At 37.1% G+C, this 23,999-nt stretch overlaps 1 protein-coding gene and 1 long non-coding RNA gene across 7 annotated transcripts in view; one reads left to right on the top strand and one right to left on the bottom strand.

Annotated features, from left to right (window-relative positions):
- Eip74EF (Ecdysone-induced protein E74) overlaps positions 1–23,999 on the bottom strand; it is a 135,368-nt gene that overhangs the window by 25,777 nt on the left and 85,592 nt on the right. Inside the window, exon 1 of one of the 4 annotated variants that reach the window (XM_069054589.1) lies at positions 5,073–5,484. The exons of the other annotated variants lie outside the window; for them this stretch is intronic. Within the exon in view, the coding sequence (XP_068910690.1) occupies positions 5,073–5,337 (265 nt within the window). The 5' untranslated portion in view covers positions 5,338–5,484. Of the gene's footprint in view, positions 1–5,072; positions 5,485–23,999 lie in introns of those variants that run through there. 4 annotated transcript variants of the gene reach the window in all.
- Positions 5,692–23,999, top strand: part of LOC138135738 (uncharacterized) — a 50,809-nt gene continuing 32,501 nt past the window's right edge. For all 3 annotated transcript variants that reach the window (XR_011161066.1, XR_011161065.1, XR_011161067.1), the window contains exon 1: positions 5,692–6,008. This is a non-coding gene — a long non-coding RNA (uncharacterized lncRNA). The remainder of the gene's footprint in view (positions 6,009–23,999) is intronic.

The following is a 23,999-nucleotide window of genomic DNA, read 5'->3' as shown; positions in this document are numbered from 1 at the left end:
GTCGGTAGTACTACGCCATTCTAAAAGAGCGACCATCACATCAAACAGAAACTAATAAACTTCAGAGCCTCCTGGGAGGCGTTTTATTTTTAGAAATACAAACATTCATAATTGAAGTATTTTGAGTTGTCCTCCAAGTGTCCTGTCGGAAAACTCGCGCGAGGCTGTGAATCCGCTCGAGCCGGCTAATTCCGGTAACCCTCCCGGAAAAGGGTACCACCGAAACGAACCGGTGCGCCAACTCCGGCATTTCCTAGTAGAGCTAGGCGGCGTGACTAGTCAAACGCGAAAGATAAACACTTTTAATGAAACATGTGATAACAAACAACTTAATGTCATCCTCAATACGGAAATGCCAACGGTGGCGAATAAGCGGCTCGGCGTAATTTTATTGAGCCGAGCGAAGAGGACGACGAGAGGGACGAACGAGACGGAAATAGCGAAACGTAGGAGCAAAAGCCACTCTCACTTTCGTATGGAGTTGGCGGTGGATTCTGGTGACGTCATCGCCTAGTTAGACGCATTGATCGTGTGTGACGTAACGTCGTCCATCACGTGATGGATTCTGAATTTTCACAGGGAATCGCTTCCGGTATCGGCGTTTTCCGCGACGAGAACGGAACTCGTCGGCAGTTTTCGGCAGACGTGTGGGCGAATTCCGGAAGTGACAGGGACGCGGCGACGATGCCGACCCTTCACGTTTCCCGGAATCGGAATAAATTATTCAACGGTACTTAATCAAAGGCGGCGTCTTCCGCTGCATGCGTAAGCAGGGATGCGACTAGGCGAGAATGTGCATGGCTACCACAACGGCAGATCGACGACGTTGTGACCCATCGGACAATCGCGATTTTATCAAAACGTACGTATCGACGGGGCAAGATGGCTGACGTGGCTTACGCGCGAGTCGGGGGGCGCCCGACCCTGATCAGTAAATACGACCCTTGCACAATTTACACGAGCCACGGCAAATTCGGACAAATTGGCGACAATCGATTCTCCGAATGTCGCACGAGAGTTATAGCACGTCTCCGAATCAATCGCCCAAAAAGTGATATTTATTGCGGACGGCGATTTTGTGACAGTTTGTCTGATCACAAAAAATATTAATGATCAATTCTCGACAACGAAACCGCTCGACGTCCCTGTCGTCGACAATGATCATTAAATTTTGAAACGTTCTCATCTGTGACATTGAAGATACGTGTCAAAAATTTGTGTCACGTGTTTCGTGTGTTTTAATATTCGAGTCACAAAATTTTAATGGCACTGTGAAGCCGGAGATGATGTGTTTAGTTCTGCGAGAGCTTCGTCCAACGAAAAAAAATTCACGAAAAAGATTTGACTTGTCGGAAGTTAAGGGAAGATGAAATTAGTGAAACGTTTTAAGGTCTCCCCTGCTCAAATCGTTGCTACAATAAACAAGGCGACTTGTGATTTATAAATCGGAAGCAGCAATTTCGTCCAAATTATCCCTTGTTATCGGCCCCACCCTGCAATAATTGTCGGAGGCACTTTCCTGATGATTATTTACACACCATAATTTGTTTCCCGTCGTTCCGTCGCACCACCATCCTGATTCGAAACGATTCGTGGCGTTCATTTTTGTGTTCGAACACCCATCCTGAAGGGTGGAAAAAACTGAAGCTTTATGATCAGTAAAATGAGATCTCCACCTAAATTTACTACGACAACAGTTAACATTTCTGTTATCTGGGGTGGCATTCAACTTTGACAAAGTCCCGTTATTTGGTAGACTGTTATTTACCCTGGCTTTATAGACACTTAAAGGGATGATTGTAAAACCAGCTACTGATCATAAAATTCGTAATAAAATTTTAGAACGTCTGCGTATTTATAGACGAAAAAAAATAACAGATGTTTGCGTTTAAATTTCGTGGTGATTGATGACGGGTGATGCATCGAAATTTGTAGAAATTCAATTTCCTCTTTCGAGTAACGAGTTTATTAACCAGCCCCTTGTGCAACACTCTATTTCTGAACGATGCCAATTACCATTTCGGTTTACGGTGAAAAATGGGAAAGTCGAACCATAATGGTGCGCAACCACGACTTCCGCGATCGCCCAAGCTTCGCGCTTTTGGTATGGAAATCGCGTACATTCTGCGATGATTCATCAAGTGTGAATTTTTCACGGGAACGATTCAGGAAGACGACAATATTCCAAGGGCAGCACCGATAATTTGGGTTCGTTTCGTTCTTCCCAGGGTGTTTAAAACGATAAAAACAAAACAAAGACGGTTTGTCACGCTAGATAAATCCCGAACATCAAAAAAGCCTCTGCCACAGGTAGTCATTATAACACGTTAGTATTCAAGTGGGGGAGTGTTGTTAGAATATCCGGAAATGTCTTTCTAGATTCCAACGGCTCTAAAAAACCGACGGCTCGAACAACCGACAAATGGAGAAGCGGACGATTTGGGCCGCTGGATTTCTGACCTTGTCTAATAACAAACTACCAACAGGAAAGTGTTCGAACAATGCTTCAATAACCGAGTCATAAAAACTAATTCGTTTCATCACGCCTCTGATGCGGCCTCTGTGAAATGACAACAAATAAAGACCAAGTCAGAAAAATTTGACTGCAGCAGCAGTGTCGCGTCGCGTTTGTTGTTAACTCGATCGCCTTCGTTCGGTTAAACAATAAATTAGCGAATTAACTGTGTCGGCGTCCTTACGACTCGACACAAATTTCAATGTCAAACAATTCGAGAGGCCCTCGTACATGCCCAAGTCATAAATAAATCAAAACAAGGAAGCTCCTCCGCTATCGATTGCCAGATAAAACGGCCTTGACCCAGAGGGTGGTCGGAACAGCGGGAATTGAAATTTTATTAATGTTCGCCGTGAACGCGCGCCCCGCGACCCCAGGCCTCCAATTACTGTTTTGGATGGAGTGTCTTGGTCACAAAACAATCACCTCGTCGAATTTTCTTCTCGGTGACTTTTTGTGCGGCCTTAAACGTCGAAAGTTCGTCACCGTTTGAATTGGTATTCGTTAGTTTTTATTTAGTGGGTTGAAGCGTTCATTATCGCATGCCTCGTTTATAAGGTCAACACCGGAAATCCTAATTACGTGTCGGGAGTGTTTAAATAATTTGTCGTAAGAGGTGTCCCTTCGAAAATCGACTAAACATCAACAAACGAGGCCCTCGTTCCCGTGAATTATCGCGGCCCGATGCGACCGGCTTCGAGGAAAAGAAAGCGATTAATAATGTTGGAATTCCAGCCTAAAAGGGTTAAAACTTTTTTGTGGGTCAAGCTCCAACGTTTTTACCTGTCCTTACCCACCACACCCACCGATGAATATTCAAAAAATTTAAATGGGGACCGATGATTCGTGCGCGTCAGGGTAAAATCAGACGCGGACGGGGTTCTTCGAACTGTTAATGTTCCAAGAGGAAATAACAATTACGATCAAACAGAAATAAATTATCAAGAACCTTGAACCTTCCAGTTACGTGGAAACGATTTTCTATAATTCGATTTTTTTCAAGAGAGGGCGGAATCCAGTCAGTAACCTTATATCCTTTTAACATTTTGCAAGAGAACCGTTCTGCGAAAAAAACCGTAATAAAGCGGGCCGCTTTGAAAATTAAGATCGTGGAGGGTGGCAGGTATAAAGGATGCACTACCTGATTTCGGGGTGTCAGAAAAAATAACGGTTCACCAGAAAATGGGTCAAATCTAATGCGGTGGTCGCTATCGCATGCGTTTACAGAAGAAATGAGAAATTTCACTGACGATTGTAGCGTAGAAAATGTTGGGAATCTAAAGAAAGTTCCGTGCAATTTAATGGTTTCACATTTTGCGCGACCGAGCTGCGGTTTCCATAAAATCCATCCGACTATTGCTAAAATCGGCTATTGAGGTTAAGGACGACCTCGCAAAACTTAAAGTAAACAATTATTATCTTGCGCATCTGTTATCATATTTTTATTGCTACACCAAGACGGAGCCTATTTTACCGGATAATTACTCGGAATTACAGCGAGACGCTGAATGTTATGTAAGTTGTCGTTAACGCACACCCCGTATTATTTGTGACTATGATCGGTCGGGGCATATTTTGTGACTTACGAGCAACAACACAGCTGTAACAACACTGTGAAAAATGGATGAGCACAGACGAGGGTTTGCAACAATGCAACTCCATAAAAGTTTAATGGCTACAAACGCGGGATACCAGGAACAAGTGACTACAGAAGAATCTGCATAGGCCGATACACCTGCCAACGATGATATTAATCATCCAAAGGAAATCGCTGGTAATAAAGACTTTGCCAGCTAACCTTTAACAAGCGGATGTGGCTTGTGTCAACTTATGGAGATGGTTGTCCCTGGAAAGGTCAGACACCCGCGCAATCCGATGGGTTCAACATTTGCCATTATAGTACCAGTGGAACATGCACCTGATACAAATCTAATCGAAGGTCGAAATTGGTGACCGACCACTCTGAATTTGCATTGATTAACAAAAAAAAATTAGAAACAGCCTTCGCAACTATTTTAAAAAACAATGCCATGTCAACAACCCCATCGTCGAGAGCTGCTCCTACCATATCACGACTATTGAAATGACAAAACGAATAAATTAATTGATCATTAGCAATTGAAAATAAATGGAAGCCGTGCGAAATTGGGCAAACTTGTCTATGCGGAATGTTAATTTTGCAATTTGTTTAATTTATCTATGAATTCGCATTATTGCCGGCGCTAATACAGACATTACGATGGAATTAAAACAACATTAGGTGTAATTGGTACGTTTAAGCCGCCATTATGATTATGCGGCACGGACGGCGGCGCATAATTTCCGAAAATTTTGAAACCCGGCGTTTCGAAATAATCGAAAATTGCGTTGGTCGTGTCGGTTGGGTTTAAAAAATTTGACGAGCACAAACATTCGTTTGCAAAATTTTGGTACGAGTGTGTCGGTTAGATCTGAGGGCCCGGATTTTTTGGAAAACCGGTGACACCGGACCGGCGTGAAAAATGCGCCAGCGACAAATTGGACCCGTTCGCGTAAAAATCGTTTTGGCTCGACTTACATCTTTTGATCAGACTCTTTTTGTACGGTTTGCAATCGGCCCCTTCCTGTATGATTTTCTCTTCCGTATCGTCGCTCTCAGTCCCGGAATCGCGCGCTCCCGGACTAAGCCGTCCGCAGTTGATCCTGAGATCTAAGGGTGACTCCTCGATGCACATGAAATCGTCACATTCGTCCTTGATCCTGGGGGAGGATCCGGGACTCTTGAGTAATGGAGAGTCGGGAATGGTCGTGGGCATTTTGCAGGGTGGCTTGATCAGGATCATCTGAGTTTTCAGTTTATAATAGCGTACATAGTAAGGTCTCGCACTTGCACAATGTAAACACTTGTGACACTCGCGTGAGTCTTGTTGCACAGAGGGGGTACTAAACGCGACTTGCTCGCCTGGCCGTGCAGTGCAGACTAGTAGGGTTCGAATGTCCTACTGACTCAGATACGGCGGTCGTGGCGTCGTCGGGAGCCTTCGTCGAAGTGCCTGCCTCTTTACTTTCGTTTGGACACGGCGTGAATGCGCACGAGTTGGGTTAGGTTAGGCATCCTAGATCGGCAGTGGTCGTATTAGATGATAGCGTTTGCTAACGTCGTCTAATGTTGGATTGTTGTAAACAAACTTCCGTGTGGGCGGGTCCATTATCGCTATCGAACCGCAAGTCCGATTACCAAACGCCAACCTCGCTCCGGAGATGGGTCGCCGGACTCGTTTTTATGCGATCGATAACAGGACCTCTCTTTCGGTACGATCCTCGGATATCGACTATTTTCACACTTGATTTTCCTGACGCGAAAATTATTTTTCACGACGCGACGCGAAAAACCCGGAAAATACGCGAAGGGCATGACTCGATCGCCAAAACCGGACGTTGCGCTGTGTAAAACGCGATTTATTTTTAGATTATGCTCTGGCTGATGTTACCACCCGGCATTACAAAAATTGCAGTAAGTACGTTAAGTCACTTTTACTTTTACGTCCGAGCTTTACGAAATTTCCTGAAGCGGAAATGGACATTTATTTGTTTTTTCTGCTCCATTACCCTAAAAAATTACGTGATGGATTAAACACCAAAACCTTGTTTGCAAGGGATGTTTCCTTTTTCATAAAAATAACAAAAATTGCTCCCGTGACTTTTCTTATGACAATCTTAAAATACACATTCAATTTTACGTAAATTTTAATTACGAACAGGGAACGTTTAAACCTGATCTATTCGGATCTTATCATCCCCTTTTCTCTGTCACTCCTAGAACATCATGTTCATCATCATCATCAGAACCGAGTTAATTTTTTCCGAAATGTGTAACTTGTACTAGCACTAATCTAGTTGTATTTATAGTCATAATCATGCTATTAAGTTTTTTTCGAGGTAGTTAATTTGCTCATGAGAAGCTATTCGGTTTGTTTTGTCAGATATACATCTCAAAGATCATTATAGAGTCGTTTTACAGAGTGCTCATCTGTGCCGACATTTTCGGCATGTATTTTAATTATCTTTTATTCTCACTTTCCTAAAATCTCTTCCTCTGCAGAGGAACAACAAATTCAAATTGATCACGCAATGCAATGCCATTTTCGTTTCCATAATTTTTAAAGTAATTATGATCACGGCGACTTCTAACTACACCTGTGGATGCGTATAATTGCCATTAAATTATAAGGAAGGCTTTAACTTTCATTAGTTAATTATCCATATTGTTATATGTATTTCGGTTTCACCTAGACATTTATGTTTTATTTACAATACTACAAATACAAAACCAGTGGCTTTCAACTTCGTTTGGATATTTATCGAATATCCTTCTTCAGAGTAGCAACAAAACTTTTTACAATATACAAGGTAAAGAAAATAATCACAAAATCAACAACAACAGTGGCTTCTTAATTACGCTCGGTTTGTGTGTTATTTATTGAATAAAAATTTGTGTTGCCATGTTTGAAAATTTTATTACAGAATAAGTTGAGGTGTAATCAGATCGTGGATCATTTGTACACAAAATTCCGAGAATAAAGTCGATGTTTTATCCGTTTGTTTAGACATTATACATCAACAAAATTTTTAAAACGGATTAAATCGAATCGAAGATGCCCTTTCAACTGTGAATGGCTGGTTGGATAGCAACAGCTTTTTTAGAAGCGTGAAATGCGTTCTTTTGTGTTCGATCTTCTTTCGTTTCTTGTTTACCTTTCAATTTTATTACGGGTGTCATCTTGGCAATTTATTTAATTAGGCAGCAAAGTCTGGCATCACTTCCAATAATAATTTCACAAACACCGATTAAAAGGTCTTCGAGATGAACTGTTATGTAATTTGTTGATGGCAATTCCTGATACTAGGAATTCATGATCCTACTTCCTTAAGGCGTTAATTAAAAGTGTTAATTATGAAATTGGTCGGAAGGTATAGGTAATTCGGCTGTACAGTAAATTAAAATTAGCAATAGTGAAACTTCAAAGACGAATTGTATCGATACGGACAAACTGATGGTCATTCGGTAATGAACGGCCATTGTGTTTATTTTTTCTGACCTTTTTGAGTAACACCCCAAGTTTGTACAAACAAATTTTAATTCGTGTTGGTGAAACATGTAGATGCAAGAATAATAATTTATTCCGACCTGTGCATTTCGTCAAGGTTGCAACGCAGCTAAATTAAAGAAATCATTAACGGAAAATATTCGTTACGGAGTTTAAAATAAGAAAAAAATGAAACAATTAATTTTAAGAGAATTTTAAGATGATAGACGATAATAATACAAATAAATATAATGTTGAATAGACAACAAGAACTTGTAAAAAAATCTTGGTGCAGTGAATTATGATGAATGATACATAGTTATTATGTAGAAATCATGATGTCAGAATTTAATTGAAATTGGTAAAAACTCGATAAACACGATAATTAGAACTGCAAAAAAGAGGTGTTTTAATGAAAAACTGTTATCACGTCCAATTAATAAACAATTTTACAATTATTGTATTGGCTTCTATTAAATTGTTCCAAAACTCTACGAGAAACTGTTACCCCAACTTTGTTTAATTTTTACAACCTAAATGTTCACCTGATTGGAGATAAGAATCAATATTTTGTTTAATTTAAAAACTATCGCAAGGTAAACATAAGTTAAGAACCAACTATATGTCGAAAGAAAATGCAAATACCAAGGAAAACATTCCTCTCACAGAAAATTGAAATTTTTGCACAGTTCCTTACATTTATTTCCAGGTTAGTAAATTAATATTCTTTCCGTTATCGGGTGAGTGACGATATCAAAAAAATTGAGAACACCCGTAAACGAAAATTGGTATGGCTTAAGTAAATACGCATATAGAAAAATCATTGGCAATATTTTTCGTGGTTTTAAAAGAATTATCTTTTATTTGTGTGATTGTGATACAACAATGAAATACAACCTATAATTCACATCATATCTTCAGATAATAAAAATTATTTAAATCTTGACCCGCATTGACCCTGGGTTGAGATTTTAAATATCAAATTTTGGTTTTGTCGTTTTGCGATATAAACCCTGAACTTGTAACATAACACAATTCCAGTAGTATCTTGTATGTATTTTAACTGTAATAAAAAAGATGACTTTGGCACTAGATAGATAATCTTCGGCAGTTACAGTTGAGCACTCAGCAACTTTGATATAATATGTATGTATATGGAACTGTATTAACTATGTACAGCTCTTACGTACTGAGGTAATTCTGACTTACGTTTTGGTCATAGACCGCAAACTTTTGTCATAAACCAAATATGTATGCCTACCACTTTCAGGATTTTCCTGCAGTAAGCTTCCTGTGAGCTACTGAAATTTTTCAGTCACCACAGCATTTCAAAATAGTGTCTATAATTAGACATGCTCACATAACAACAAAATCCTGTCTCTGTGCATGGTAAATAGGCCTACGTCAATGTTATCGTATCAGAAGTGGGACATTACTCCACATTAAAAAAATAATAAAAAATAAAAAATGCGGTGTTGTGCTTTGAAAACATTAAATTTTAAATGTCCTCATTAATACATAGATATTACTTTTGAAACGACCTTTTGTGCCCAACAATTTATGAACGATAGCCCCTTTCGGACTGACAAATTTTGATGTAGCGTCTCAGGTACGTATGTATGTACTTCAATTGTTAATTTTGTCAATGAAATTCGTGTAAACAACGATCATGTGTTTTTGTTGTTATTTGTGCGCAAATGAGCATGTTTCGTGTCTCACGTACGAACAAAATGAGCAGTCAGCTTACCCAAAATATCGTGAAGAAATCTAAATCCGAAGTTATTTTCGTAGATGTGGATGTCACGTTAACCCACATCCTTCTTCATTATTTTTATATTACCGTACGGAAAATATCGAAATTATTAATAAGTCCTGGTGTGACGTTGGTGCAGAAAACAAGTGTGCTGTTTATTTCGAAATTAAAGTAAGATATGAGGTTAAATCAACATCTAGTTTTCCTCGTCGACGTGACACATTTTCAATTATTTATTTATCAATCAATAGTCCAGAAGACAACAACATTATCGACGTAATGAGTGTTCAATAAACTACTAATCTTGTAACCAAATGCAATAAATTATGTAAGGTCTGAAAGCATCGGTTTCCCATATTTACACTCTTTATCGAATCGTTGTGAAAATAGTGGAACGAACTGGCCTTAACAAACTATCAAAATATTATGGCCCATTTGAACTGGAAAAACGAAGTCACGGCCTTGCTTTCAAGGCACTATCGCAGACGTCAAGGAAATGCCTAATTTACATAAAACTTAAAAGTCAGTACTTCCATTGTCAGTATGTGTATGACCTAAAATACTGTGAATCTCAACGAAAACAAATTAATTTTTTCCTGTTTACGATTTTGTAAACAATATTTGAGCGTCGAAAACGAGCCGCGTTCGAAACCAGGAAGTAAATTAATAATTCAACGAATAGTCTGATTTAATGTTTGTAAACTAGAAACTAGAATTAGAGTCAAGTTCACTACTCGGCACTCACGCCGTTCTGCTTGCCGGTTTCACGTTTCGGTTTCTTTTTCTGTAAATAGAGCGGGGTACTATTATTTGTACCTACGTAGGTATCATTTCATTTCTCTTCGCAACATGAAATGCATAAAACCAGGCTCCACCACTCGGAGAAAGTTATCATTAACCAATTTAAATTTATACGACTCCTATCCCGTTTGCGGCTGTAAATTATAATTGCAATAAAGTGGTGTTTATCCGTTGTGTCATAACAAAACCGAAGTTTCTGAAGAGAACATTAACAGGTGTTGTTGTTACAAAGCGACGGTAATAGGGATTGACTTTTGCTTTTGTTGTCGGAACAGGTACAGGAAAGATGTCGTCGGTCACACGTAACAACTTCCATTTTGAGAAAAACAAACAGTTCTATTTTTATTTGTAACTGATTAATTGTAAATAACGCAACAACGACGATTAATGGAAGTCTTGGGATAGGACAACAGGTCAGTTGTTTAAAACATCTGATTTCCGCACCCACTAAGACATCTATGATTTGCAAAATTTACAATCATTATGTTTTTGTGAAGCAATAGATACTAAAAATTAAATCACAAACAAAACAATCTCTTACAAGTCGATATCTATACATGTAATACCAGCTATGTATTTTAATGTATTTAATAGAAAAAAAAAAATACAGCTTTTAATGTCACTATACAGATGTCTTAAACTCATATTCATTTAACGACACACTGTGATAAGGAAAATGTGTAATCTATTACGGAAAATCTTAAAATCGCAAAAGGTTAACGCTTCTTTCTTTCTTTATGTAACTAAGAATCAACAGAGATTTTTTGTTACTTACACATTAATTGTTACCTACTTAAGTTTAATTAAGTTGAATAAACATCATGACATCTTACGCAGCATCAAGAATCATTAGGAATAATTTTTGAAGGTGTACTTTCGCTAAACTCCATTTTTTTCTGTTACTTCTAATATTGCGTAAATCTGATGTTATCAACAAATTTATTTTTGTAGAATATGGTACTCAATTCCGGAATTTCAGATTGTATCAACAGTAGATTTGTTAATTCTTACGAAACATAGTAATAGTTTAAAAATGTCTTATTAAAGTCGTCTTTGCATTTATAACGTATATCTTAATGTGCTTTTTAAATATTCCCAATTCAAGTAACGACGTAGAGTCCGGTTACTTTTTTTTTACTTTGAGACACCAATAAATTTGAGCAGAAATCAAATCCTAAACGGACAGGGTTCATTTCCTAATTTTAGGGGTGGCCGCTCTCCAGTGGCGCAAGTATAGTGAATTTTTTTTAATAAACAATTGTCAGTGTCAAAATGAAGTAAAAAACCATACTCTACCACCCTAAAATTTGGACATATGGACCAGCTGTATAACAATTTGACATCAAATCATGGTTAAGGTTATGTTCACTTCACTTCCCGTACCTTTCTTCCGTGAATTCATTTTCAAAACTTTAATGAGAAATCAGGAGAAACCTTTTCGAATTTGAAATAAACTCTCGCTCGTTAGGGCGCAGGCTCAGTTAGATAAAGAAATGTTGACACTCAATGTGACCAATCGTATTATCATGAAAATCACAGTTTGGCTCATACCAACAAGACAACGTTTTGACAATAATGAAATCTATATTAATAACATAATTACATAAACATTTTTGTTTTATAATACAAAAATTTCCGATAATATTGCGGAATCTGGAAAAGTGCCCCGAATGCTTGCAGCGTTTCCACGTTGAATGGCAAGGGAAATCCTCTCGAAAAGGAATTTCTTTGATTTTGAATCGCCTGATTAAAAAAATTCAACTATACCCTGGTGTACGTTTTATAAAATACACCGGTACAGGGTCCATAATGTGTGTGTCTTCCTAGCCAAGCGTAAATTTTTTTCGATAATTAGAAACCGCGTAATCGCAAAAATGGTAAGTGTTGGACCACCCTGTATGATATACATACAAGGGTGTATTTTTAAAATGTGCCGAAATTTTAACTACGAGGTTGTGGAACAATGTAGAAGACTAAAACCAATTTTTAAAAAAATTGTAGCTCAAAAATTAAATGTTGTTTTATTTTTTGACATATAATTTTTTAAATATTTTTTCCGAGTTCTACATGAAGCCTAGTAGCTCGTGGTTAAAATTTTGCCGCGCACTTCAGGGACAGCCTGTATTATGGATGACGTATACGGGTATAGCTACGTATTTTCACTTTACCGATAAATAAGGTATTGTATATTTTTGGTAAATACTCGAATACCTGGTATGTACGATTTGCGCAATAATTGTAAGTGATAACCGGAATTGAATAGCTTCGACAAACTATCTTGTAAATGCATGTATCTCTGATTGTTTTTATTATTTTTTTTTCATATCTACAAAAGGTTCAAGGCTTCCACGTGTAAAACAATTAGCAAATGATAACTACACCAACGCGCGGCATGCACCTTTCATAGTTCTCTTGAAAAGCTTCCCGTCAGTCATGATTCTAGAAACCTCCCAATGCAGATAACTCCTGAACTGAAGGTTTTTTTTTCTGTTGTCAATCAGAAGTGAGTCATTTTACGGTTAACACCTTTATTATTGGTTTTAAAATGTACCACGGTTTGCCATTTAATTGCATCGGGATATTCCCAAATTGTTTTCGGTGCATTAATCTTATCTGACTAATCTTGATGATGTATTTATTTATTTTGTAGTACATGTAATATTGTCTACGCAACTGCGGCACGTGTAGATTTTTTAATTACGAAGGACAATTGCCATATCTAAATTAGTAAGTAGGTATTATATGCTCCTATCTGATACAAACGTTCACATTTATACATTTTCACCGGTAATGTTCATCTAATGATAACAAAAAATACATTGTTTTACGTCGTAATTGTGCAAAAAATTGTAGAATAGATCCAGATGGTGTGTAACGACTTATACACTTCCTAATCTGAATGTTGCACTCTTGTAAACAAACTATAAATAGTTTTGCACATAATGGGTTATCTTTCAGTACACGTGTAATTTTTGCGGCTTTGCACTGTTTTCAAACCATAAAGCGGATTTAACGTTGGATTTCTTGCGTAAATTTCTTGCCAATTTTACTTTCGCTATTTCCTATCGCTTTTAAAAACAGAAGAATAATTACCGGTTATAGTTTAAAAATTATTATTTTATAATGAATAGTTTAGCATTATTTAATAAACAGCGTGCTTCACGACAACATTATTCAAGTTTTTTTCGCTGGCCTTAACCTGAATCCGAAAGCATTTCAATGAAAATTAAAATTGTGAGTTTTGTTACGAACAAGGAAATGGTCGTTTTATATTAATGTAATCACCGCTGTACCTCTTACTTGTTTTCGTTTTTTTTTTAGTAAAATACGATGAAGGAAGGTCAGGTGAAAACTGTGACGTAACTAAACCGGAGATTCGCCTTTGGATGTTGCCAGAATGTACAAAATGAATATATTGGATAAATGTGTGTGTTTATTATTTATAGAGTTTGTTACCAAGACACGTGTTCTCTAAGCTCATGTGCTTGTATTTATTTAAGAAAAAAGTAACACGTGCTGAGCCCCCCTGCTTTGAATATCAAATATCTCGCAACATCTACAATTTTGTCATTTGATTTTTGACACACAAAATTTAAATTGTTGTAGAAAAGGAAGTTGTAATATTTCACAAGAAACCCACAGCAAAGCTCTGAATTGGATACAAAAGGGAGTCGTAATAATAAGTAATAACAACTACTAAGAACTAACAAGACTTTTCCAATTTGTATCTAAATCTAAAAGGCCTCGAATTAAATACCAATACATTTTTTCACATTACATTTTCGTTATACATATCTACATATTGCGAATAATAATGCGGTTATCGTAATTATTAAACTTTTTACATACATTTATACATATTATAACAACAAAAAATGTTTTATAACATGTTTGGATAATACGAAAACTGGTATCGCGAAAACAAAGATTATTTACTTTTAATTTAGTTATCAATAGATAGATTAACAGTTTAAGTCAGTCTGAATATTTTAAAACAATTCTATTTACACTTAATTCCATTTGGTTTGTTATTTCAAATCCTAAGAGTTGAAATGTCCACAGGCGGCTCGACCGAGTCTAATGTAAGGTCATTTGAAGCATTTCTCACGATTTATTTATCAATAATTACACGTACTATAATAATTCAATTATCCCTATTAAAAAAAAAGACTATGAAAAAGGGAAATAACGAAATTATTAACCAATATTTAACCATTGCCATTGCCACTGTGGTGTAACACGAGTCGCCCATGTCCATGGATGACAGATGTCAAAATCAGAAATAATAAGATAGACGTTCAACGTTAAAAAGTAATCTTTAGACTTTACTAATATTATTGAACCTTCAAGTAGATACTAATAGTTAATAATATTGCAACAAGAGAACTAAGAATTGCTGGTGCCTTAAAATTTGAAAATTGTTATTTTACTGTAACTGCAGCAAAAGAAAATAAATGAGTTCATGAAAAGGTCTTTTTATGCTTCGCCCAGTTGGCGACCTCGACTCCGTCTCGATCTACAATCTCTGGGCTTATTACAAAAAGACTCAGTTATACTCTTAATGATATAATCAACTGTTTTATGTATATTTTATATTATTTTGTACCTATGTACTGATATGTATGTGTATATGTATCTACTTACTAAACTTTAAAAAAATTAATACACCGTACACATTATGTAGCACAAATAATTAATAATAATTATATGTACTACTATTATTTGTATTTTATATTTCAATGAGCTAAATGAATTACGTATTCTAGCAGTGACTTTTTTAATACTATTTATAGGAATGCTTAAAACTGGCCTAAACCCTAAAGCACCATAATACCGAAATAAAAACCCTGACTCGTATTTCAGTAAATAAATTAGCATATTAGAATGATGAATTAAATGTTAATTAATTCAGCGTTTTTGGGGGTTAGTGTATTATTAAAGATTTCCGTTTTCATGAAATGATTTAACCAGATTTTTTATTATTTAGAGTTAAACAATTTTTTATTATACCTCAATCATAATCAGCCCTTTAAAGCACTAAAGCTTTAAAGTTGCTCAGGTAACAACAAATTCACCTATATTTTGCACAATGATAAATATGTACGTCGTGCTTTTAAACTCGTCGCGCGTGCTTTAAAGGCTTCCTTATAAACTCGTATCATAATATACTATTGTTTAACAATGTGCAAATGTTATATTTATTAAATTTTCGGCATTAAACAAACCACATTTATAGTTTTATCTATTGGAAAGGCACAATTTTAGTATAAAAGTATATAAATATGTATCGTTAGAGTATTTTTTTAAACCAAAGTTGTAATTGTATTTGTTTGAGGTGAAAATAAGGAAAAAACTGTATCAAGAGTAGTTAACGATCAGTTAACCCAATTCCAGCAAATACCGTGGATAAACGACTAACATATCATTTGTCATTTTTTATTCTAGTTTTACTTTCAAAGTAGTGAAGTTGGATAAATAATTCAGATTTTTCGAACCAAACAGTGTTCCTATATTTATATGTAGTTGAGAATCACAAACTAAAATATTATTGAAGAATGATTGGTGTTTGCGAAAAAAATTCAATGGAAAAATTATACCCTGTAGCTACCGGCCACTCACGAGTTTTTAATCAAAAAACGGGAGAATAAAAATTTGCACTGCACCTTTTACTTTCCACAGCGTAAAACAATGGTTAGGCAGCATTTTATTGCGGAGGCTATTTTTAAAGGCGCAGCAAAATAATAAAAGTTGACATGTAAAAATGAAAGCATTTGTGCGACAGCTGTTATGTTTGAAGTGAGCCACAAGTGAAGAGGCAAACTTCGATTTACAAAGTATCAGGAATCAATGTGACCAAGCGTTTATTCATATTTTAATAAAATATAAATAGTCGACCCTTCTCTCCATTCTGCCAATACCGCGACAAATTTCAAACACGAATCGTCATTCTCGCCGCCACCGGAGACGAAAAGGAAAAGTAAACGTTGTGGCATTAAGCAAATTTCGAATACTTCAGCTTAAATAAACGTAATTTGTTTATGCTGTTCGAAATAACCTGTCGCCATTATAACCAGAAGGTGAAAAACAACGACTCCCGTCTTATTTACTATTTGGCTGGTGTTATTTTTCGCGATTTGCGGGCCGGGTGTTCGGCGAGGGGTTTCAGAGGAGAGAGGATGAAGCGGGAAGTGCAAGTGCAGCGAACGCATTCAAGGCTAAACTGCATACCACCGATCCACACAGCATTCCTGCTAAATGAAAGCTACGCTCCTGCCGAGCTTTTAACCTAAAAACCTACTTGTCTCACTTTCTGTCTTTTCACGACTCGACTTTCCGATGACATAACCGTATTTTCGTGTCCGTCATTCGTCCAACCTGTGGAGCTTTCGATTACACCAATCGTAAGCTCCCCGCAGGAATACATTTTCCGCGTTTATCCCACACCAAACCGATTGCTTGGGGATTAAACATTGACGGGAACTTTTTTTTTTGATAGCGCAGACGGTGTGGCATGGAAGAATCTGGTAAATATTTACAAATCTCATCTTGCAACACGTCACCAGTCTGCATGTACAGCGATAACACCGTATTTTTTGCCGTTGTGGCCAATTTTTTTGCAAAATCGAAGAGTCGCTCCGCAAATACGAAATTATTTTTCTTGGAGTTCCGATTGGCGAGCTCGGAGGACGTTTTAAAATATCATTTCGCGGCTTGAACGTAACGTGTGGGCTTGCTGGTTTGTTTGTAAGTCAACGCATCTCAACGAAAGTAAAAATTATCCTTGGACGTTGCTGTTATTTCAGCTGAAACTTAGTGGAATGATTTGGTCTCAGTGTCTGCGAACTCGCGCTCGCTATCCGCTTCAAGTCACGGCCCGGAAAGCGATTTTGATTCAGGCAGACAGACACAATTGCATTTACATGCATTATGCACGCATACATTTGCAATATAAACGAAATTCGTAGGTAAACCAGTTTTAAATGAGAACTTCAAAGTGCGAACGTTCGATTCCGAACGATTTAGCACCGACCAAACAGACTAATTTTAGGTTATCTAAATTTAGGCCCCGACCATTTCCCAAAAAATTCATCGCGGTGGCTTTTCCATAAATGCAATTGGCGAAAACAAATTAAAATTCGTTTTTCAGCGGGCGTACTTCGCTTCTTTTCGCTCCCCATTATTTCTACAAGAAAAAAATATACTTATTTTTTTTGCCGAATTGAATTAAAAAACCAACTGGCATAAAGCAACCGAGATTGATCCAAAAGTAATTTGACTGTAACAAAGCGACAAACAAATTACATTTTTCTGCGACGCGTATCACAATTTGAGAAGGTTTCGTGCAAATTTTTGTATTAGAATTTCATTCGGTGGATTTTTCGATAGGTAAATGATTAAGCCGCCAAGAGCAGCCACAAGGAATACAGTCCAGAAATGTTTGTTTTTATAAATCGACTTAAAAAAAGATGAGCAGTTACAGAAGAGGCTTTTTTGAGGAAAAATATGCATGTTAAGTCTGGCAGCTTCATTGGAAAATTATTAATTTGACGTAAGAAATTGCCAGGAGTTACGTAACTCGCTTTTATTATTATTATTTTTTTTATATTGCAGGGTATCATATGAGCGATTTATGTTAAATTTTGTTTATCTGCGAGACTATTAATAAAATGTTGTGTGTATACTGTGGATTGTGTGAAGAATTGATTTACACGATGACGGAAATTAGTGTGCAAAAATCAGAGGTGTAAATATAACCTCCAGTGTTTGCCAATAGACATTTCAACTATTTTTGCTATAAACATACAAGCAGAAATAACAGCGGTGAATCTTTTCGGAAAAACAATAATTTTTCGTGCCTTCTCTCTACATTTTTTTTAGTTTGTAAATTACGTGTGTAACACAAATCCCATTCGTATAAAAGCAAATGACGCTATCTAAAGCTCTGCAAATGTCTACATTAAGTAATCGGTAGATTATGAGCTAGATCCACGTTTCTTTATCAACGCGATTTGAAATTCTTTATCACGGTTCCTGGACAATTTTTCATCTCGAGTCTGATAGCTGAATACTAAATTTAATACATTCCGATGATGTCACAAGAGATATTTCTGGAGTTCCTGCGTGTATTTCGAAGTAAATTTTATTTCAATTTCAATTTTGTATAGCCGACCGTCTGGATGGGAAGTGTTGGTTTATTAACAAACATTCCGAATTGCGAATGTGAGGAGTCACTTTTACTGCGGTATAAAATTTACGAACAAGGTTAGAGGCTTCCGTCAGCAGAATTCGCAATTAGCGGGCCATTTTGTCGAGGGAAAAAATGGCCCTTCGGGACGTTTAACGTTGCCATTTTGCGAAGACGGCAGCGCCAAGTGGTCACGATAATTTTAAATATGTTAATGCTTGCACCCCGCTTGGAAAAATCTCTTTTCGACGCAAGGAGTGAGCGGTTGCGTAGTAGTCGGAGTCATAAAAGGAAAGAGGGATGGTCTAGATTTATGTGGTAGTGTGTTCGGTCCGAGTCCTATTTTAGATTTAGACGTCGGTTCCTGAAAAGGTCGGTCTGCCTCCGTGGCGAGACCTCACCATCTAAGGCGATCTCCGCTCCGCAAGAACCGAACAATTGCCCACACTTATGGCATGTTTCCGCTATAAAGCAGGCAGCTATCCGCAGTGCAGAAGAGCGCGCGTTTCAAGGCCATAGGTCCTGGTTGACGTTGACCCCGGCCATCCTCCGATCCGCGGGGAGATATATCTAAGTAACGGAAGACGGAGTCGCGTCTGCAACAGGACGACGTGTTTGGCATCTACGAGCAGATGGATTGTCATCGTTAGGACGGTTCTCCTTCCATCATGGACCGCAATTTACCGTTGCTTTGGGCGCTCGACTTCTTCGACAGGTGATTAGGCTGTCCCAGCACGTAAAAGCTCGACTCTATGACTGGGACGTCTACGCCGCTTTTTCAGTGGTCCTCATGAATTTCTGATTGACAGCACGGGCATTATCATGAATTTTTCATCGTTTGCTCAGCCGATGGCCGCGATTGATGTCTAACCGTTGCAATAATTCGTTTTTATTTTTGAACCCTAACGAGAACGGAAGACGGATTTTCGGGTATTTTTGGACGCTTTCGGCTTTTATTGAGGCGGTATTTTTGGAATCCGCCGGCGATCTCACGCGGTGAAACGAATTTCAATCGGAAGCAAATATCACCAGAAGAACGTGGTGCTGCAGTCGCTTCCGTCAATACATATAGACAAAAGCTCCGCTTTTTATACGTATTTTTTTAATTTGCTCAAGATAATATTTTATCTGAATTGCATACAAACAGTATGTTCAGATACTTCATAAATAATTACCACAAAAATAGCATTTCGATAGTTCTCTAGTTATCTAGATAAATGTGTAAAATATGACGAATTTGTAGTAATAGGTATTGTTAAACTAAAAATTTTAAGCTGGCTGATATGATAAATATTTTTAAAAATCAAATGTAAAAACAATTCGCGATTTATCTAAATTTTTCTCTGTCATATAATTGTAATAAAAAAGTACATTTCGTAATTGAAAGCAGATATGTATTACTGCGTACAATTTATATTGTTCTCGAGGCATTATAAATATATTGACAAATTGACAATATTGACAAATATTTTTTAACTATCGTGGGAGAAGAGGTAATAAAAAACACTTTGTTCGAAACCTCCCTAAAAAGTGAGTCTGCATCCATAGTTACTAGTGGGTGAAGGTTTCTCTTTCGTTCACTGTCTTTCACTTACTCGTAAATTTTTCCAATTCTTTCTGATAACATAATTTTGATTTTTAGGCAACTCTGGGCTCTTCCAGGACATCATCAGGAACATATAACTGTTCATCATCCGCAACGTGCACACAACCACTTTGTTGACGTTACAGAACTTTGTTTATTTTGTGCTCTTATACATTTTCGAAAAAAATCACTGCCAGGATATTTATTTTATTAAATTGCAGCATTATGTATTGCATAAATGACAAAAATCACGAATGAGAGAAAGTGAGGTTAGGACGTTATTTGTTGACCTTTCTTGTAAACATGTGTACAGCTGTGGTTCAGGGTACAACAAAATGCTTACGCAGAACCTGAGAAAAAAAAGTTGTAAAACATTTTTATCAGTTAAAATGAATTGTATTGAAATTTTCAAAATTTTACAAGTTTCATTTCCAAGGCCGAGTCGATTACATTTTTTTTTGACCATACCATGATTTCTATATTTCAAACTCATTTTTCAAAATAAATTTTAATATGAAAAATGTTAATATAATTTGCCAGAAAGACCTAGGTGGTCGGTATTATCCTAGATATAAAATGTGTGCAAAACTTTGTGTACATATTTCCAAGACAGCTGATCTGATTCCAACTAAAATCAATAAACCTGGAGACCCCACAAAGACGAATATTTTTTACATAGCAACATTCAAATCTGCTAATTTTTCAAAAGTTATTAACGAAAAAAAAAATCCACAGAGACACAAGCGATATCCGCACTGCCGTCATGCGGAAAATCATTTCAAGATAGTACAATCAGAATTTGAGTTTATCTCGAAGATGATTTTTTGACCACTATACTTCCGCTTCCGGAACATGGAGGTAAAGTTTGACCTTGAAATTCTTCATCAAACTATGTAACAGATTAGTTTCTGTCTCGCATGTCCTTATTTAGTAAATGATTTATTGGCAACAATTGAGGTATTATCTTAATATTGGTAGGTATTATTGGTAATAATGCATATTTGATCCCGAGCTAAAATTAGACAATCGAGGCTAAAATTTGGACCACGTCTTATGCGAAAGCTCTCTGGAAGTTTCTGGCAACCGATTTCAGTTTGACAGATTTATCAATTGATGCAAACAGATGAAAGAAGAACTATTCAGAGTTATAAAAATGTTAAAATTTTGAACTAGTTCGATTCCAGACGGTCATTTTATCGTGTTCGCTCGCTGAAATTTACAAAATTCTATTCTTTCCTGAAAGCTGACGCAAAGCTCCAACTCCGCTGCAATCCAGCTAATGTCGTTATTGATGCAAACATGCAAATATTGTTCGATTTCCATGCGATGTGCCTCGCCACGAAATCGCCCCAAATGACGTAATCGTCGTTATTCCATCGAATTTAATTACAGTTAATGATTTAAAATCGTCGGGGTGAAAGTTCACGAGGAAAAAAAACACACAAACGATTGCAAGAATCTGCAATCTCACTTCCCCTCATGCCATTTAAATTTCAAATTTGTAACACCAACAAGAAACCGACTTTTAAAACGTGACTTTGGGGAATTATTTCAACTTATTATGTAGTTGTCGTTTCGGACGTGTGACTCCTACTAAATAACCTATTTGACGTGACATTTACCTCGGTGAATTTTATTCTTATTGGTATTTTGCGAAACAAATTCGTCGTGTTTTTGCAGTACAACCGACGGTCTCGTCGCGGGGGGTTCAAATATTTATTTGTGGAACGCAGGGAGTAGCCCGACCACAAAGCATGGAACGATAAACATCGGAATCGAGCGGTCGATTCAGACTTCCGTCTTTGATAATGGCCGTTCGCTGCGGAACTTCCGCTAGACTCATGTCTAGTTTACATTTTGTTTACACCATGCTGACGCATCGATTAGTCGTTCGCCCAAAATGGCATCATCGGAATTAACTCCTCCACGCAACGCATTTTTCTTCTTCCTCAACCCTACGTCTATACTCCCCTTCGCGCTCTAGCGAAAATTGACCCCCAATGAACACTATTACATAAAAATGGAAACCATACATTCTTGTACTGGTTTGCTACCGAGAAAAGTACTACTTGTTGAATTTTGATTAATAATTTGCAAAGAACCTCAAAGATAGCTCATTAATTTATAATTTATGGCTGCATGGTAATGAAATAGGATTACACAGATAAGTGTTATTAGAATGACTTTATCATTTATGGCTCGATCTAATAAATGGGCCAAGACCTAAATCACCGTCTGCACCGCGAAGTAAACTTCGAATGGTCCTAATTAGAACTTCCGGAGATAATCCAACAAGAATATTACGAAAGATGAGGCATAAATGAATAAAATTTGAGTTTGTAATGTTGCTTCTAACTGTTGCACAGACATTTTATTGGTGTAAAATCGCCATCGGTCTCGGTGCGTCCAATATAAACCGCTGAGACAGACTGACGGAAGTGAATAATTACACCGAGAGAATTATTTTCCGGTATGTGATTTCTTCTGCTTAAACCGTCGTTTTACAACCATAGTGAAGACAATGACAGACAAACGTACCTTGCTTTAATATTAATATTCTTCGAGACCATTTCCCATAACAAAGAAAGGATCTCACGACAAGGGGGGAAGTAAATTTTGTTTAATATAAAAAAAATTGCACCAAGAAAAAGGGTTTGATGATTTTTGATGCGAAAAACAACACCTCTCTAAAAGTATGTCGATATTAATGATGTTCTGTTTTTGATTCATTTATTCAAGGCTTAATAATGTTGGTATTGTCACAAGACCATGACCACCACAAAATATTTTGGCTAGACGTATATTTATGTAGGAAAGGAACCGATTTAATTTGCATTATGCATTTTACATGTAGTGCAGCGAAGTTAAAGAACTTTCCGCCAAGGTGGTCGACCACGGTCAAAAGGAGAATTTTAGCATTTGGAATAATATCAGACTTTGCCAGACTCCATCTGTTGTTATTTCATTTTTTATAACCGACTGGAAGGATCTAAAACTCCAGAAAATTTATGTATAAATCTAATAATTATAATACTGTGTAAACAAAAGTGAATTTGTTTTCTTTTTGTTTTTCACAAATTATCCGCCAAAAAACTTACGTCTCATTTACATATTTTTTGTGATTATAATTCGGTTGAATTCAAGTCGGTACTTGATGTAATTGTTAATTAATTACACTAGTTTTAGAGTTGAACCACAAACACGAAGTTTCGAATGAATGACACGTAAAGCTATTAAATGGAAATCAATTTCTGTGAAGATGCACTTGTGGTTTTTTTAATCTTTTTTATCTGCAGTGGACTAGTCTGCGATAAACAATTTTTCGTCTGGTTATTTGTGGAATTTCAGTAATTCCGCATTGGAGGTAGCTTCGCTCGTCCGACTATAAACAGGCAAATTTTCAATGCTGCAGCCACCCCAAAGCAAATTAGCCACGGCCAAACCGCACACTTCTTGCAAACCGCACGAATTCGTTTAATTAAATTCAGCAAGTACGCCACTAATTGCAGCCATGTACTTGATCTATTTTTCAGTTGAATGCGGTTTTCATGGTTCGTTGCATCCTAGCTGTGTTTATCATCTGTCCAGATCCGGACGAAAAAACGGCATGCAGGTCAAGTTGGATGACCTTCGCTTCTGTGCAATTAATATAGTTGTCTAGAGCTATTTTCAGATTTTTTCGTCATGTTGAGGGGGCACAGGTGAACGGATGTACGTGTCCATCCATCGTCGGGTATTTTTACGAAATAGGTCAGCGGGGATGTCTCGATTGCCTGCGTTTCCGGGGAGTTTTACGGGTTGCCTACTGCCAGCTCGAAATGGGTCAAGAGGATCGATTGTTCGGGGCTTTTTTTGCGAAATTTTGCATGGAGATAAAAAAAACGAAATCGTGGGGTGGTTAGCTGAATCGTAATTAGTGGGACTGCAGCGAAAAATTCGTTAAATAATTGTTGAACGATTGTAAACAGATCAGGCGATTAATTACATTAAGTAAACACTATACCGGGACAAGAGAATAATAACAGCAAACAATGATTAATAAAGTAAATTACTAAGTGTTTTATTACTGACGTCGTTGTAATGATTATTGGCAC

This window comes from Tenebrio molitor, chromosome 7, assembly GCF_963966145.1.
Source record: "Tenebrio molitor chromosome 7, icTenMoli1.1, whole genome shotgun sequence".
NCBI lineage: Eukaryota > Metazoa > Arthropoda > Insecta > Coleoptera > Tenebrionidae > Tenebrio > Tenebrio molitor.
The sequence above is the reverse complement of the archived record's forward strand: the minus strand, read 5'-3'. Positions and strand labels throughout refer to the sequence as shown.